General features: G+C 37.5%; 1 protein-coding gene across 1 annotated transcript; it reads right to left on the bottom strand.

Annotated features, from left to right (window-relative positions):
- Positions 1 to 16,176: 16,176 nt before the first annotated feature.
- Positions 16,177 to 17,212, bottom strand: LOC122000458. Its single transcript, XM_042554858.1, has one exon. The coding sequence runs from the start codon at positions 17,182 to 17,184 to the stop codon at positions 16,219 to 16,221; it is 966 nt and encodes a 321-aa protein (XP_042410792.1). The 5' UTR covers positions 17,185 to 17,212; the 3' UTR covers positions 16,177 to 16,218.
- Positions 17,213 to 18,451: the final 1,239 nt, after the last annotated feature.

The raw sequence follows: 18,451 nt of genomic DNA, 5'->3' as shown, positions 1-18,451 counted from the left end.
CTGAGATTCGCTCAGGTACACACTGAATTTATTTCCTAGAAATACCAAATGCGCATCATTAGTAGATGCTTTTTACATTTCTAAGGATTTAGAAAAAAATTGTTAGAAGATTTTTTCCAACATTTGAAGTGCATGAGTCAAGATGTGCAGGAATGAAGGAGCCCAAGAACAACGTCGCCCTCAAAGCTTCGATAGACGAACTAGAGTCGGAATCTTCTCTCGACGATGAGGAAATGGTAATGATGGTAAGAAGATTTAAGAAACTTTGTAAATCTAGATCTACTAACCATCCGCAGGGGAAGAAGAAAAGGGCGATCCGCTGCTACCACTGCGACAAAGAAGGGCACATCAAGGACAACTGCCCCAAGCTGAAGATCAAGGACAAGAAGAAGGGTAAGAAGCCTATCCAAAAGCGAAAGTCCCTAAAGGCGACGTGGGACGATACGTCGTCCGAATCGGAAGTCGAAGCATTCTCCGGACTCGCACTGATGGCGAGTCATCAAGACGATGACTGCGATTCAAGCTCTTCTGAGATGAGCATCGAGAGCATCGATGAAGGGGGAGCTTCGTCAGAAGAAAGCAGCAGTTCAGGGGAGACACGGACAACGAACTCGACAAGGTAAGTCAGGTACGTTCTCTTCCTCCCGATAAACTTTTTAAGTTCGTTAAGTTATTAACTAAAGACTGCTGTAAATTAGAAAAGGAAATCAAAAATTGAAAAATTATTTTGGCTAAATCTTGTCCCTTAGAAGAATTAGACAAATCAAAATTGAAAAATGAAAAATTGAAATTAGAAAATCAAAATTTGAAACTTCAAATAGATAACTTGAAATATTATGCATGTTCATCTAAAACCAATTTTAGAAGATCCAATAATTTAAATTGGTACTTTAGATATCACCCGGGACAAATTAGGAACATTTCAAGAAAGTATGTCCCTAAAAACTTGTCAGTTAATCCAGTAGGCCGGAACCTTTATTGGGTTCCTAAATCTTGCTTAGTCTAAGCTTTAAAATTAAAATTAGTGTTTTTCAGTGAGAAAATTAAACAATGAATTTCTCTATGAGGCTTTGTCTAAGGAAGTGGTTGTTGCTCCAATAACCAAGAAGGTGTAGTGGCTCGCTACGACTTGGAAGCCAAAATATTGAAATAAATGTTTAATTAACTTTCTGTCAAATTATTAAAATTAGAATTAATTAATGCTTTCAAAGTTTTTCAAACATTTTTTCAAAAAATTTTTTTAGAAAAATACTTTTACATGAAACTGACTTAGAAATTTAAGTACTTAGAAAATTTTCAAAGATTTAAGAAAATCTTTTGTCAAAAATATTTTTTTAAACTTAGAATTTTTTTTTATATTTTTCCTCTTAGAAAATTTTCTTTAATACTTAGAAAAATTCTCAGAAGATATGTTTTAAGTTAAAGGTTATTATGAAATAGAATCAAAATTTCTAAGTTTTTAACCCTTAGATTTTTTTCTTGAAACCCCATTTTTTTGTGATCAAAGGGGGAGAAGGATTAGTATAAGTCTAGGGGGAGGTAGACCAAAACTTGTTTTATTTTTGCACTTAACTACAAATTTAGTTAAGTTTATTTCATGTGTATTTTTACCCTAGCTTAACTTGGGTTGCTCACACCAAAAAGAGGGAGATTGTTGGAACCCCAAGGTTGTTTTGATGTGATCAACAAGTTAAGTTAGGTCCTGTGTATTTCTAACCTTGTGTCTAAGTGTGCAGGAGCTTAGGAGCACAGGTAGTCGAGTGGAAAACGCAGCTAGCGAGAAGGACTGTAGTCCGAGAGACGAGGTGCTGCGGAAGAGTACACCGGCAGACGAGAAGGAAGCGTGCGGTGGTTCCAAGGGACGAAAGCCGGAGCGGAAGATTGTTCGGGGAGCAAGAGACGCAGCTAGCGGGAAGGACGGCAAGCGGTGCGTCCGAGGGACGAAGACTATGGATGAGTACACCGGCAGACGAGAAGGAAACACGCGACAATTCCGAGGGACGAGAAGCCGGAGGGAAGCCCGCTCGAGAAGACCGAAAGTTGGGCTCGGGTGAGCCCTTTTCCGGATGACAGGGATCACCCAACCGAGGTGAAAAAAGTCAACCAGAGTTGACTTAGGGTCCGGGGCGCCCGGAACTGTCCGGGGCACCCGGAGCAGTCCGGGGCGCCCGGAACTGTCCGGGGCGCCCGGAGCAGTCCGGGGCGCCCGGAACCCTTCCGGGCGCTCGGAGATTGAATTTTGACCAGATCAAGTCAAATCTCGATATGAACGTTGAGGGATAAAATTTATCCCCCCAGGGCGCTCGGAACCCTTCCAGGCGCCCCGACCAAGGCTATAAATATAGCCTTAGTCCAGAAGCTTAGAAACAGTTCAGATATTGTAACAACGCTTGTGCGCTTTCCACTGTTTAGATTAGCTTCTTTCTTTTTGTTCTTCAACGCTGTAAGAGACTTCTCCGCCTGAAGGAGATTGATAGTGCGCTTCATCCTTTCCTTGGATTAACAACCTCCCCAGTTGTAACCAAGTAAACAATTGTGCCTCTTTCTTTTCTGCTTTTTAATTTACTGCTTTGATTATTTTACAAGTGTTAGTTTGAAAAGTCGGGAAGGGTTTTTTTTGTTTATTTATTTAGGGCTATTCAACTCCCCCTTCTAGCCGGCCCAACGGTCCTATAAGTGGTATCAGAGCCAAGGCGCTTCAGGAGGACTAACTGCCGAACGAAGCAACGAGATGGTCGGACCAAGCATCCACCCGTCGAAATATGAAGGGGACATCGCCACCTGGAAGAAATTGATGCAAGTATTTTTTACAACAGATTTCGAATTAGTTTTAACAATGGAATCTGGCTTTGTAGCTCCAGAAGGTAAGGAAAAATGTCAATGGACGAAAAAGGAGTACGCTGAATACGTGGCGAACAGCAAAGCAGAATACCATCTGCTAAGCATTCTTCCACCTCAAGAAGTCAACAGGATCGGGAACTACAACTCGACAAAGGAACTTTGGAAGAAGTTCCTCGAGCTGCACGAAGGAACGTCCGAAGCCAAGCTCGCCAGAAGAGATCTGCTTCGCAATCAGCTCACCAGCCTGCGACTTGGGAAAGACGAGTCAGTCGCGCATCTGCACTCGAGAATAAAAGAAATCATTACCGGACTTTCGAATCTCGGAGAAAAGGTAAGTAGCCGAGATTCGATCAGGTATGCACTGAATTCATTTCCTAGAAATACCAAATGGGCATCATTAGTAGATGCTTTTTACATTTCTAAGGATTTAGAAAAAATTTCGTTAGAAGATTTTTTTTCAACATTTGAAGTGCATGAGTCAAGATGTGCAGGAATGAAGGAGCCCAAGAACAACGTCGCCCTCAAATCTTCGAGAGACGAACTAGAGTCGGAATCTTCTCTCGACGACGAGGAAATGGTAATGATGGTAAGAAGATTTAAGAAACTTTGTAAATCCAGATCTACTAACCATCCGCAGGGGAAGAAGAAAAGGACGATCCACTGCTACCACTGCGACGAAGAATGGCACATCAAGGACAACTGCCCCAAGCTAAAGATCAAGGACAAGGAGAAGGGTAAGAAGCCTATCCAAAAGCGAAAGGCCCTAAAGGCGACGTGGGACGATACGTCGTTCGAATCGGAAGTCGAAGCATTCTCCGGACTCTCACTGATGGCGAGTCAACAAGATGACGACTGCGATTCAAGCTCTTCTAAGATGAGCATCGAGAGCATCGATGAAGGGGGAGCTTCGTCAGAAGAAAGCAGCAGTTCAGGGGGAGACACAGACAACGAACTCGACAAGGTAAGTCAGGTACGTTTTCTTCCTCCCGATAAACTTTTTATGTTCGTTAAGTTATTAACTAAAGACTGCTGTAAATTAGAAAAGGAAATCAAAAATTGAAAAATAATTTTGGCTAAATCTTGTCCCTTAGAAGAATTAGACAAATCAAAATTGGAAAGTTAAAAATTGAAATTAGAAAATCAAAATTTGAAACTTCAAATAGATAACTTGAAAAATTATGCATGTTTATCTAAAACCAATTTTAGAAGATCCAATAATTTAAATTGGTACTTTAGATATCACCCGGGACAAATTAGGAACATTTCAAGAAAGTATGTCCCTAAAAACTTGTTATTTAATCCAGTAGGCTGGAACCTTTATTGAGTTCCTAAATCTTTCTTAGTCTAAGCTTTAAAATTAAAATTAGCGCTTTTCAGTAAGAAAATTAAACAATGAATTTCTCTATGAGACTTTGTCTAAGGAAGTGGTTGTTGCTCCAATAACCAAGAAGGCATAGTGCCTCCCCACGACCTGGAAGCCAAAATATTGAAATAAATGTTTAATTAACTTTCTGTCAAAGCATTAAAATTAGAATTAATTAATGCTTTCAAAGTTTTTCAAACATTTTTTCAAAAAAATTTTTTAGAAAAATACTTTTACATGAAACTGACTTAAAAATTTAAGTACTTAGAAAACTTTCAAAGATTTAATAAAATCTTTTTTCAAAAATATTTTTTAAAACTTAGAAACTTTTTTTTTGTATTTTTCCTCTTAGAAAATTTTCTTTAATACTTAGAAAAATTCTCAGAAGATATGTTTTAAGTTAAAGGTTATTATGAAATTGAAAATTTTCTGCTTAAAGTTTTTAGAATTTTTTTTTTGCAAAACTGTCTAAGTTAGAATTTTTTTTCCTTATAATTTCACTTAAAATTTTTTTAACTCTTATTTAATTTTTTTTAAGAGACAGCTTATTATTGTAAATTTTTTAAAGAAACTCAAAATTTCTAAGTTTTTAACCCTTAGATTTTTTCTTGAAACCCCATTTTTTTGTGATCAAAGGGGGAGAAGGATTAGTATAAGTCTAGGGGAAGGTAGACCAAAACTTGTTTTATTTTTATACTTAATTGTAAATTTAGTTAAGTTTATTTCATGTCTATTTTTACCCTAGATTAACTTGGGTTGCTCACACCAAAAATGAGGAGATTGTTGGAACCCCAAGGTTATTTTGTAGGTGCAGCGGAGGCCAGCAAGAGGGGGTGAATTGCTGAAATCAAAAATAAACTATACCCTCCTCAGAATTCAACTCAGAAAAGCAATAGTAAAATTAAAACAAGCAAGGAAATAGAAATTAAGTAGTAGACAGGATTTAACCTGGTTACAACCAAGGAGGTTGTTAATCTAGGGAAGTAGAAGAAGCTCAGTAGAAAAATCTCCTTTGTTGAAGGCGGAGAAGCCTTTTACACTTTGGAAGCTTAGAACTATTGCTAGGAAAGAGTACACAGTTGATTGCTTGAGTTGTGCTTTCTTTCCTAGCTCCAGGGGCCTTTATATAGGTCCTGAAAATTTTATCCCGAGGGTCCAAGGCGCCTCCAACAAGGTTCAAGGCGCCTCCAGCTCGGTCAGCAGATAAAACTTTATCCGCAGTGCAAACGGTCAAACTGACCTGGCTCAAGGCGCCTTAAACAAGCCTTTCAACGCGCCTTCAATGTTGAAGGCGCCTTGAATATGTTTAAGGCGCCTTCAATATGTTTAAGGCGCCTTAAACATATTTAAGGCGCCTTCAAGGTTCATGCTACAGTAATTTCTGCTACAGTAATTTCAGCCTCTTTTGTCTCCTTTTCTTCTTCGCTTTGGCTTCCGAAGCTCCGTTCTTTTTGGCGATTGCGACCAACCGAAATAGGGCTCACCCGAACCCAATTCCCGGCCTTCTCCTCGAGCAGGCTTCCTTCTGGCTTCTCATCCCTCGAACGCCGCGCACGTTCTTCTCGCTCCACCGGAGTACTCTTCCGCAGCTCTCTCGTCCTTCGGACGCACCGAGCCCGTCGGCTCCCTTCCCGTACTGTCCTTCTCACTAGTTGCGTCTTCCGCTCGACTTCCTGTGCTCCTAAGCTCCTGCACACTCAGACACAGGGATCAAACACAAAGCAGGACCTAATCAACTTGGTTGATCACATCAAAACACCACGGGGTCCAACAGTTTTGGTGTGATCAACAAGTTAAGTTAGGTCTTGTGTGTTTCTAACCTTGTGTCTAAGTGTGCAGGAGCTTAGGAGCACAGGTAGTCGAGTGGAAGACGCAGCTAGCGAGAAGGATGACAGTCCGAGGGACGAGGTGCTGCGGAAGAGTACACCGGCGGACGAGAAAGAAGCGTGCGGTGGTTCCGAGGGACGAAAGCCGGAGCAGAAGATTGCTCGGAGAGCAAGAGACGCAGCTAGCGAGAAGGACGGCACGCGGTGAGTCCGAGGGACGAAGACTGCGGATGAGTACGCCGGCAGACGAGAAGGAAACACGCGGCGATTCCGAGGGACTAGAAGTCGGAGGGAAGCCCGCTCGAGAAGACCGGAAGTTGGGTTCGGATGAGCCCTTTTCCAGATAGCAGAGATCACCCAACCGAGGAGAAAAAATTCAACCGGAGTTGACTTAGGGTCCGGGGCGCCCGGAACTGTCCGGGGCGCCCGGACCTGCCCTGGGCGCTCGGAGCAGTCCGGGGCGCCCAGACCAGCCCGGGGCACCCGGAACCCTTCCGGGCGCCCGAAGATTGAATTTTGACCAGATCGAGTCAAATCTCGATCTGAACGTTGGGGGATAAAATTTATCCCCCCAGGGCGCCCGGAACCCTTCCAAGCGCCCCGACCAAGGCTATAAATATAGCCTTGGTCCAGAAGCTTAGAATCAATTCAGAAATTGTAACAACGCTTGTGCGCTTTCCACTGTTTAGATTAGCTTCTTTCTTTTTGTGCTTCAATGTTGTAAGAGGCTTCTCTGCCTGAAAGAGATTGATAGTGCGCTTTATCCTTTCCTTGGATTAACAACCTCCCCGGTTGTAACCAAGTAAATAATTGTGCCTATTTCTTTTCTGCTTTTTAATTTACTGCTTTGATTATTTTACAAGTGTTAGTTTGAAAAGTCGGGAAGAGTTTTTTTTTGTTTATTTATTTAGGGCTATTCAACCCCCCTTCTAGTCGGCCCAACGGTCCTACAAATCCCATAATAGAAATTAAAATCAGACCTAGGTCGTTACCCAAGCTACCGGATGATGGGGGCACACGGTTGGAGAAGGGATCGACAATAGTGAGGGTCATTGGTGTCTGCACGTGGTCGGAGCAAACTCTAATTGACGGTGGCAAAGTAAGGCAACACCGGCTATGGTAAGGTAGCTGGCAGAACCTCCGACCGCTGTGGTCGCAGGCACATGGAGTTGTGTCGACGGGTGGGGCAACGCTAGTTGGTTGAGGATGGCTTCGGCTGTGGTGGTGATTGACAATCCATAGCACTTAGTGGCTAGTTGATCGACCAACAGTAGTGATGGTCGCAAATCAACCCTAGCGACAATGGCATCGGGGCGGTGGTCGATGGTGGGCAACAATGCGAGAGGGAGAATCTGGAGATGGGGCGACATCACCGGGTTGACCATGTGGCCTATAGTGATGGTGATGACGAGGAGGCAACGATGCTAGGGCACGGCTCGGAGGGGCAGCGGTTTGACACCGATGAGGATCCAGCAGTGGCGACGAGCAAATTGGGGAAAGGAACCGGTTGTCGTTTCTATCGCTGGTGACGGAGGCTACACTAGAGGTGGCCAGTCGGTCGTGGACTTCGGTGTCGAGGTCAACGGAGCACGGGCAAAGACGAGAGAGAAGAGGGGCGATGAAGGAGAAGGTTAGGGCACGTGAATAGGAAGAGAAAAAGAAAAGAAAAGAAAAGAAAAGAAATACATTTAGGAAAATAAACATTTCCTCGTTTAAATAAGGTAGCTTATACAGATCTTCTTTCTATCCCATTTATCCCTGTAAAAAATAAAAAGACTCCTTTAAAATCCAGAAAATTTTATAAAATTTTTTAGAAAATATAATAAGGTTATTTCTCCAATAACACTTATTATTTATTTGTCATATCTTACATTACCAATTTCTTTAGCCTTCTCTCTCATTTATGTGAAGCTTGCATGAAAGCAAATTCTCATAAATTACCTTTTGTGTCTTCTACTTGCACATCTAGTTTTTTTTTTTTATAAATTATTCACTCTGATGTTTAGGACCCTACTCCTAGACTATCTAATCAAGATTTTCTTTATTATGTTATTTTTATTGATAATTTTAGCAAGTTTACTTGGATTTTTCATATGAAAATAAAATTTGATCTCTTCAATATTTTTTTGTCATTTTCAAAAGTATGTTGAGCGTTATTTTTATCGTAAAATACTCTCTCTTAATTTTGATTAGGGAGGAGAGTATCAAGCCCTTCATTGTCATCTTACCTCTTCAGGCATCCTTCATCGAGTCTCTTATCCTCACACCTGAACAAAATGGATCCGCTAAAAGGAAACATCGTCATATAATTGAAACGGTCTTAGCCCTTCTTAATCATGTTTTAGTTCCGCTTAAATTTTGGGATAACGTTGTCCAAACCTCAGTATACCTTATCAATTGTTTGTCCACTCCACTACTTTAAAACAAAAGCATCTTGAAAAGACTTAATAATCACTCTCCAGATTACTCATTCTTCTGTATTTTTGGTTGCGTATATTATCCTTGGTTGTGACTTTACTCTAAACATAAGTGAAACCCTCGGTCTCAACAGTGTATTTTCCTTAGCTATAGTAATTTGCATCATGGGTATCGTTGCCTACACATATCAACTAGGAGGATATATATTTCTCAACATGTTGCTTTTGATGAGTCTCTCTTTCCATTTGCAGTTGTTCCCTCGGACACTCCCTCAGATAATCAAAGCACTTTTTTTATTTCTCCTAATAGTATACCAGAAGTTTCACATGTTGTTTCAACAAGACATACTCAAACTACAAGGGAAGATGGAATTTTGGGCTTTGCTTCATCTCCACCAAATCTTACAAACTCAACATCTAGCAATGTTCCGCTCTTTAATCCTAATTCCTATCAATCTGACCACTCATCTTCGATTAGTTCCGATGATGACACTCCTCGTCGTATGCTTCCTCTATGAGAGATTTATGTTCGATGTCCACTAGTTTCCACCCGCTATCATCTTCCATGGGCACTAATTGCTTCTTCGAGTTTTGTTGAATCAACTAGCTTTACATAGGCAGTCAAAGATCCAAATTGGCATGTTGTGATAGCTATAGAGTTTGATGCCCTTCTCCGTAATGAAACATCCATTAGACCTTAGTTCCTCGTACTCCCTCTATGAATATTAAGAGCTCTAAATGGGTTTATCGAATCAAGTATCACGCAGAGGGATTCATTGAACGCTACAAAGCTCATTTTATTGCGAAAGGCTTTAGTCAATAACTAAGTATTGACTTCAATGATACTTTCAGTCTGGTCATCAAAATTACGACTATTAGATTGTTATTGTCTATATGTATTAGTTCCAATTGGCCGATACAACAATTAAATGTTTTCAATGCTTTCCTGCACGATCAATTTGAAGCAATTGTTTTTATGGAGCAACCACCAGGTTTCATCCACCAGTAACTTTCAACACATGTTTGTAAACTTCAGAAATCTTTATATAGTCTTCAACAAGCACCTCATGCGTTGTTTCATCGTCTATCTAATTAGCTTCATATTCAAGGTTTTTCTAGGTTAAAAATTGACTCTTTGCTATTTATAAATGCAAGGGAAGATTTACCATATTTTTTCTAATTTATGTGGATGATATTTTAATAATGGGCAGTGATTAAGAAGGCAACTCTTCTTTCCTCCATCTTCTTAATCAAGAGTTTTCGATTCGGGATCTCGGCAAGACTCATTTTTTCCTTGGCATTGAGTTTCTTCCACATGCTGAAGGTTGTCTTCTCTTTCAGAGCAAATATATCACTGGACTTCTTCAACGAGCTAAAATGGATGACACACGTCCTATCTCCACACCAATCATTGAAGGAGGTTTTAATGCTCCTTCTTCCTCTCCTTTAATGGTTGACCCCCAGATCTACCAAAGTATTATTGGTGCCCTATAATATGTCACCATTACATGACTTGACATTGCTTTTGCAATTAATCATGCTTGTCAATTTATGCATTCTCCCACTAAATACCATGGGAAAAGTGTTAAAAGAATTATTCGTCATCTTAAAAGCACGATTTTACATGGTCTTCTTTTATATCGTCAGTCCTCACTAGAGTTAAACACTTATAGTAATGGAGATTAGGTTGGATCTCCTAAAGATAGACATTCGATTAGTGGATATACAATATTTCTTGGACGAAATCTTATTTTTTAGCTCTCAAAGAAGCAACCTACAATCTTTCGCTCTAGCATTGAAGCTACATACAAAACTATTGCTAATGCGACATCCAAAATTATTTGACTTTAATCTCTTATTTTGGAATTACATTTTACCCCATCCGCTACACCCAAAATACGGTGTGATAATATAGGAGCAACTTATCTTATGACAAATCCAGTCTTTCATGCTTGTACCAACATGTAAAGATAGATTTTCATTTTGTTCATGAAAGTGTGGCGACTCGATAACTTTTAGTTTCTTACGTCTCTACAAAAGATCAAATTGCTGATATATTCACTAAGCCGTTATCTAGATAACGTTTTACCAAGTTAGCAGTCAGACTTAACATTCGGGCACTCCCGTTGAGTTTGTTGGGAGGTAATGACAACAAAGAAAACAATTATGGAAAATAATCTCAAATTGATTTCAATCAATCGAGATTTATCATACTTGGTATCGTAATCAAACATCGACAACAAAATATAATATTTCTAAATTTATTATATTCATTACTATGATTATTATTATTATTATTATTATTATTATTATGACTGTATACCATATTTAATATTATCATTATTAGTTAGATAATTTGTATAAATAAGTCATTTGACTTCATCAATAAATCTATCGAGAAATAATTATTCTTAATTTTTTTTATTTTTATCATAAAGCATCCAAAGATAACAGTTTAAACATATTGTCAAACTGTTGTCTAAAGCACCTAAAGACAATGGTTTAAATACGTTGTCAAACTGTTGTTTAAAGCACCCAAAGACAACGGTTTAAACACGTTGTCAAAATACTATCTAAATCACCCAAAGACAATGGTTTAAAATCATTGTTAAATTATTATCAATCAAGTAAAAAGACAACGATTTTTCACTATTATCGTTCATCAACGACAATGATTTTTCACTATTATCTTTGAGCACTCCCTTTAACAACATGACTTTTAATAACAGTTTTTTATGACCTATAACAACGGTGAAAAATCGTTATTGAATCCCAAATTTCTTGTAGTGTTGGCTAAATAATTGTAACAAAAATAAAATACTTTATCTAATTCTTTTGAATATATTAATCATTTTTATCATGTTTTTCTCCATTGGGTAGTTTTCGAATGCAATGTTCATTTGGAAAAGAAATATTTATTTCTCTAATTGGACCTTTTCCAATTAATAAATCTATTAAATTTGTATTTATATTTTTACATTGTGTTGGATCATATATATTTTGAATAATTATTTTATTAATATTATTAAAAAAAATTATCTCCATGATCTATTAATTCATCTTCTTTTTCTTCATTACTATTATCTTCTTCGTTAATATTAATATTTGATGAACTAGATTTGTGATCATAAAGTATTATCTTTCCATGAAAATTTAATTAGTTTTTTTTTTATTTTCAATTGTATTATTTTTTAAATTTTGATTTTGATTATTAATAACACATTTATCAAGTGTACTGTTTGAGATTAGATAAATTCTTTTATTTTTTTATACGTTTTATATATCTAGAATCATATTTTCTAGCATATTTATTTATATTAAGTAATTAAATTTTTCTAATGATGTTTGGATTCATTCCTTCCATAATTTATTATCTATAATAAAGAATATTTAGAGACTTAGTTAGAATTATAGGAGAATATAATAATTATAATTAATAGGGAGTTAATTGGAGTTGTTGGAATGGGTAAATGAGGAGTGTTGGAGTGGAAATCGAAGCGTCAACCGTGTTGTTCTGTCAAGAGGTAAATTTTAGTTATTAAATATATTTTAATTTTTTTTAATAATAGTATGTCTCAATTTTATTAGAGTCTTGGTATAAGTCTTAATGACCCCTTAAGTCAAGTCTATTTTCATAGTGATAATAGTAGAATACTCTAAGTTTTTCTATCCTCTCTATCATAATAAAAGAAATTTTAATTTATCTTATATTGACCGTTATTATAAAATAGCTATTGTAAAAGAGACATTTAGTTCTTGAAATAATATATTAGATAAAAGATGATTTACTTAATATCCAAACTTTTTGAAAATACAGTATTACGTGATAATTAGACATAGCGATGATAAATATAAGCCAATCTGACGATCCAACCTGAGTCGATCCAAAAAAATCGAGTTCAAGTTTAAGAATTTCGGGTTGAAAATTTTTTAATCGGGTTCGGGTTCACCCGAATTAAGAGTTTAGTAGTTTTTCAGGATTAAATTCAATTTTATTTTAAAAATTTAGATATTTTTATATATATTAATATCAATATTAGTAGAATAATAATGAAGTATTGAAATAAAGATAAAAAATTATAGGAAAATAGTAAAAAAAAATTCATTTTGAATTAGAGTTTTCAGGTTTTTTGAATTATTCGGGTCGGATTCGAGTTAGTAGGTTTATGTTCAGGTTTAAGAATTTCAGGTTAAATTCGGATTGGAATTGAGATTTTAAAAAAAAATTGATGAACCCGACCTAACTTCACTCAATATATCCTATCCGAATTGATATCCTTACTTCAATAGATAGCATAAAAAAAAATTATAAAGAATGCAACTTTTATATCAAGTAGTAAGTAAAAATCTTCAATGTGATACCAAAGAAACAAATATTATAGAATAAAATATTATGGGATAAAAAATGGGAGTGAGCAACCACATCATTTTTTTAATTTTAAATATATGCAAATTAAGGTCTTGATTCCCTTCCACTTTAAAAAGATACTAAGCAATTTAAATGATTACACGTTCTTTTTCTCTTTTTTTTTTTATAATAAATTTATTATTTTTGTTTTTTTAATAAATAATAATAATTTAGAATCGTGTATATCCAATCGTAATCAACGATTTTAAATTATGACCCTAAATAACTCCCATGATTTATCTACACAAATAATATTAGATCAATCTAGGAAGAATGATAACACCTTTACTCTCATAAGTATCTTGGAATGACTTTCCAGATTAAGGATTTAGAATCGGCGAATCGATGATTTTATAAATGGTCGAACCGTCAAAAACCATCATCGGGTACCTCCATGCTTCTGAAAAGGATACGTGGAGTAGTTTGCAACGCAATTGATTTCTTTAAATCATGTCAACAAAGAGACGAGACAGGTTCCAAGGAAATTGCTGTCCGTCATTCTCAACAAGTGTCGAAAGAAATCTTCATCCTCGCAAATAATCCAATACTTAGAGCATCCATACCATAGAGAGCAGATCCTGCGGGCTAAGACGGATCACTTGCATATATATTATTTGAGAGTAATGAATCCTATCTATTTTATATGCAAGATCATTATTCTCCATCAATACATATAAAATGTTCTTTTTCTTATATGTAAAAAGCAGATTAGAGGACTGTTATACCATATTAATTTTCTTATTTAAAATATATAATTTATCATAAAAAGTTATACCATATATATATAGATTAGAGGACTTAAATAAAAAGTTTTCCAATTTTCAACATCATTTATAAATATCAAATAACATTAAACACTGATATTAATTAAACAAAATATATATATATATATATATATAATAACATTAATAATTCGTTATTTAATCAACACAAGATCAAATTTCATTATTATTATTATTATTATTATTATTATTGGGGTGGATTCAACGATAGAGATAGTATCCTTATATCTATCACCGTTCAACTATAGGAATTTAAAAAATCTCCGAATCCAAATCCATACTCAAAAAAACTTTCCGAATCCATCCTCGTTTCGAGTTTTACCCATGAGACATTGAATTCATGAGGAAAATTATCATCCCTAATACGAGTATCCAATTCTTATAAAATGATTAATCTTGAATATGGCCAATTCGATTCCACAAAAAGTTTTATGGACGATCCAACGTTACAACTTTTTCGACTCAATATGCCCCGAGTGAGATTTGAACCTTTATTACGTAGGGTTCATTCCACCCCTTACCACCACACAGTATCGGGGCAAATATGATATTTCACATTCTTTAAATTTAAAAAAATGATAAACCTAGTAACATCGAATCTGAACTAATTGACCCAGTCTCACGAAAGTTTCTCAGCGACAACCAAGGTAAATCAATAAGCACTCGTGGTAGACAACATAAAAACCCAGCATCCTGTGATTACGCACTCCATTTGAAAAAAGATCTCTATAAATACGTCATAACTAGGGATCGAACCACGGATGTCTGGGAAATAACTTTGCGCTCTTCCTTCATGTTCTTTTAATTAAATTGTAAAGATTATATCAAAGGTGATTATGCTCACTCTATGCGTCTCGCACATCCTATCCTTATGTGGCAAAAGGCGAAATCGCTCACCCCCAGCGCCCCCGCCGCACCAGGCCCCAGACCATCACGAGGGAGGTAAATCACGATATCCGAGAGGACAAGTGGTGGTGGGGTGAGTTGCACAGGGTTTGGGGATTTACGCCCCGACAGTCTTGCGGTTTGACCTCGCGACCTCATATAACAAGTATGCTGCCACTTACCATCTCACATCCTATCCTTAGATTATATGAAAGGAGGAGATTTTTTTCTCCGAGGATATGCGTATATCAAAAAATTAGCTCTTTGTCCTATTATAATTAAGTTAACACTCTTTAATTAACTTGGCACTCCGAGGGGACAAATTAAAAAAAAATGATTAACCATACTAGGTAACGTCGAGCCTGAGGTCATCGGCTCGGTCCCATGGAAGTTTTCCACCGGCCACTAGGGTAAATCGGGAAGCGCTCACAGCGGGTAGCTCAGGAGCCTAACATCCTTTTAGTTGCGTACCTCATTTGGAGAAAAAATTTCTACAAATTCACCATAACTAGGGCTCGAACCGCATGTGTCTGGGTGGCAACCTGGATACCCTACCGTTGCACCATAGCCTCGGGGGCTAAAAATAATAATCCTAGTTAGCTTCATTATTGACTATCCTTGGGGATGATCGGCCCGGTCCACGGAAATTCCCACCGGCTACCAGGATAAATCAGGAAGCGCACGCAGCGGCTAACTCAGAAGCCCAACATCCTTTGATCACGCCTCCCATTTGGAGAAAAAATTCCTACAAATAGACTGTAACTAGGATTCGAACTGTGAATATTTGGATAACAATATGGATATTTTATCGTTGCATCATGGCCTCGGGGACCTCGGTGGGGACAAATTAGATTGCATAGATGATAGATGTTTAGTGGATTTTTTAGATCATCCCATGGTATAATATAATTGACTGAGGCAAAATAAAAAGAAAAGACTGAACTATTTGACTCAACTCGACCGAACTACGTTGTTTTTTGAAAAATATATATTTAGTTTTAAGTAACAGATTTATATATTTAATTATTTACTTAATTTAACCTTTTAAAGACAAATTCTATCCTTTTTGTAATCTAATAAGTCAAAAAGAAAAAAGTCAATTTTATAATTTAATTAATTTATAAATTAGATGTTTAGTTGATTAAGTAAACCTCAGCTATCTAACTCATTTTTTAAACAAAAAATATATTTTTATTTTAAGTAGCAGTTTTTCAAAATATTTATTTATTTAATTTATTCTTTTCAAGACAAATTCTATTGTTTTTGGTAATCTAAATTAAGTCACTTCATTCTAACAAAACTCTTATCTTCACTTTTTTTTTATATAAATTTTTGCAGTAATAATACTTTGTTTAAAATATGATAAAGTTGAAAATAAGCATCTTTTCGTGAATAGATTTACTTTTACCATTTTTTTAAAAAATATTGCAAGAAGTTATTTCTCTATCTTTGACTATGAAATAATCTAGCGGAAGTAAATAAGTTAAATTATTTTCTAATAGCATCATTATATTAATTTGAATTTTTTTTCTTGAAAAATGGCCCGAATTTAATTGCTTATCACTGAACCAAATAAAATAATTTTTGGAAAACTTTATTTTATTACACTTTCCGAATATTATAAGACAAAACTACAAAAGAAATCTTATGCGATCGATAATGTTTACAGTCAAATAACCGGCCCTGCTACAATACATCACAGTATCCACACAGAATGTGCCACGTTGCTGTCTTGGAGTTCACTGACAGCTATACGCTGTCGCCTGTTCGCCGCGTATTCTATCCCTTGCACGCTCGTAGCGGCGGCGGCGGCCGCGAATCCGACCGCCCGGCACTTCGCCTCGCCAACGTCCAACACCGGTGGTCCTCTGGCGTTTAGCGGGGTGTCGTTCGTAGTCCTCCGGTAAGGTCCCAGCCACTTGGCTACCATGTACCGTTCCTTCCGCCACGGCGGCACGTGAAGGCCCTGCGCCTTTAGGGATCGCCGCGCCGCCTTCCCCACCACCCGAACGACCTGCCGAAACTCCTCCGGCCGCGCCACCACCACCTCCGGAAGCGCCGCGATCACTTCCTTGTAGTCCCCCTTCTCCGCCCTCGCCACCTCGAACTCCTCCGCGAAGCTCAATTCCACTATGTAACGCCGTTGATCCTCCTCCGTCACCACATCGAGGTACTCGTAACTTCCGGCGGCGAGATTCCTGGAGCTCTCCCACCGCACCTTGCAGACGCCAGCATTGTAGCCCATCTCTCTCAGCCGAGCCATCACGGCGCGTCGGTAGGCGGCGCCGAGTGGGCGGAGGGCGGCCAACTCCTCTGCGGAAACAGAGACGTCGCAGAGGAGGCGGAGGCGGAACGGGTCATCCCCGTTAGTCCACCCACGGACGCGATCCGCTACCTCAGCGGCTGCGCGGAGGTACGAGCGATCTCGGTGGTCGGATCCGTCCTCAACTGGGTCGTCGGTTTCATCCAACGGCGACGAGGAGTCGGAGTCACGGTCGTCATGGGAGTCGCAGTCGAAGAAGGCATGAACGAGAGAGGAGAGGGCGGCCTCGTGCTCGCTGCCGCTGCTGCTGCTGCTGCAGGCGTATCCGGCGACGAGGCGGGCCTTAGCGTCTTCGCCGAGGGCGGCGGTGGCTCGCTTGGCCCGGACGATGATCGCCATGGCCGGAGCTCTTGATTTGGGATCGAAGGAAGAGATCGTGAAGGTGCTAAATAGACACGAAAAGGGAAGGCATGTCGTCACCATTAGCAAATGCATTTAAGACATAATAATTAAAATTATGAAGATAAGAAGGATAACTAATAAACGAGAAATGGTGCAGAAAGAAGAATATTCGAGGATTAATGCGGTTTTTCTCTTTTCTTTTTTTAATGTGATACCAAACTTAAAATAAAGTTAAATTCAATTGATATATAAATTTTAAAAAAGCAAAAAAAAAAAAAAAAAAAAAACCGAAATTAGTGGAAAGACCGACCCACAGGACGAATATGCTAATGTTCTAGTCCGGATGCAATCTGTATTCCGTACTGCGATGGCATATTCTCCGGCACAAGCATGATGCTCGGAGTTTCATGTTTATATATTTTTTTTTTCACGCGTATTAAATTACCGAGGATTTATCTGGCACAGTAAACTTTTGCCTGAGGATCTGTAATACATTTTGCATGACAATTGATATCGTGACAATAACACTACGTACAAGTATGAACTATGTTAATTCATATATAGAGACACGTATTAAATTTTGTTATTATTATTTTTAATAATTTATGTACTAAATTTATCAATCTCATATTGAAATTGACATCATACATCTTTATTACAAAGTTTTTTTTTAACAAAATATATATATACAGGTGATGCTTATAGAAAATTTAATAAATGGCACGTTTTTAAGCTACAATTATTATGTCGATTAAGTATCAATTAGATTCGTCATGATTACAAAGATAGTAAACAAATTTAAATAATTAGTATTTTAAATTATCAGCTAGGTGCGTCGAACACACAGAAAAGCGTCCAGGTTCGATGCACCGATGGCGAAGCCATTTCTCTACTAAATTATAATTAAATATATTAAACATAATTCACTAAAATACACACTCTCTAAAAGGCACATTTTTTTCTGAATAAATTCTCAATTTTGTATAGACTGCAGGAAAAAAATAAATATGAAATGTCATAATTTGTTGTCAAAATGTGAAAGTTGTTTCTTTCAAGAAGACATTATTTAAGCTTGATATCTAACCATTGTAGTTTACTTCCTTCACTCTACTATTTTTTTTTAATAATTCAGGTTATTATGGTTTGAAGAGCTCACCAGGTTAACGAAGCAGTAGAAATTCATTTCGATATAAAGAACGATAACGTTAAGATATTCTTTTAGATTTCCTCATGTAGCACGGTGATTTTATGTGGAGAATAACAA

Source organism: Zingiber officinale, chromosome 7A, assembly GCF_018446385.1.
Source record: "Zingiber officinale cultivar Zhangliang chromosome 7A, Zo_v1.1, whole genome shotgun sequence".
NCBI lineage: Eukaryota > Viridiplantae > Streptophyta > Magnoliopsida > Zingiberales > Zingiberaceae > Zingiber > Zingiber officinale.
This window is presented reverse-complemented; position numbering and strand designations above follow the sequence as displayed.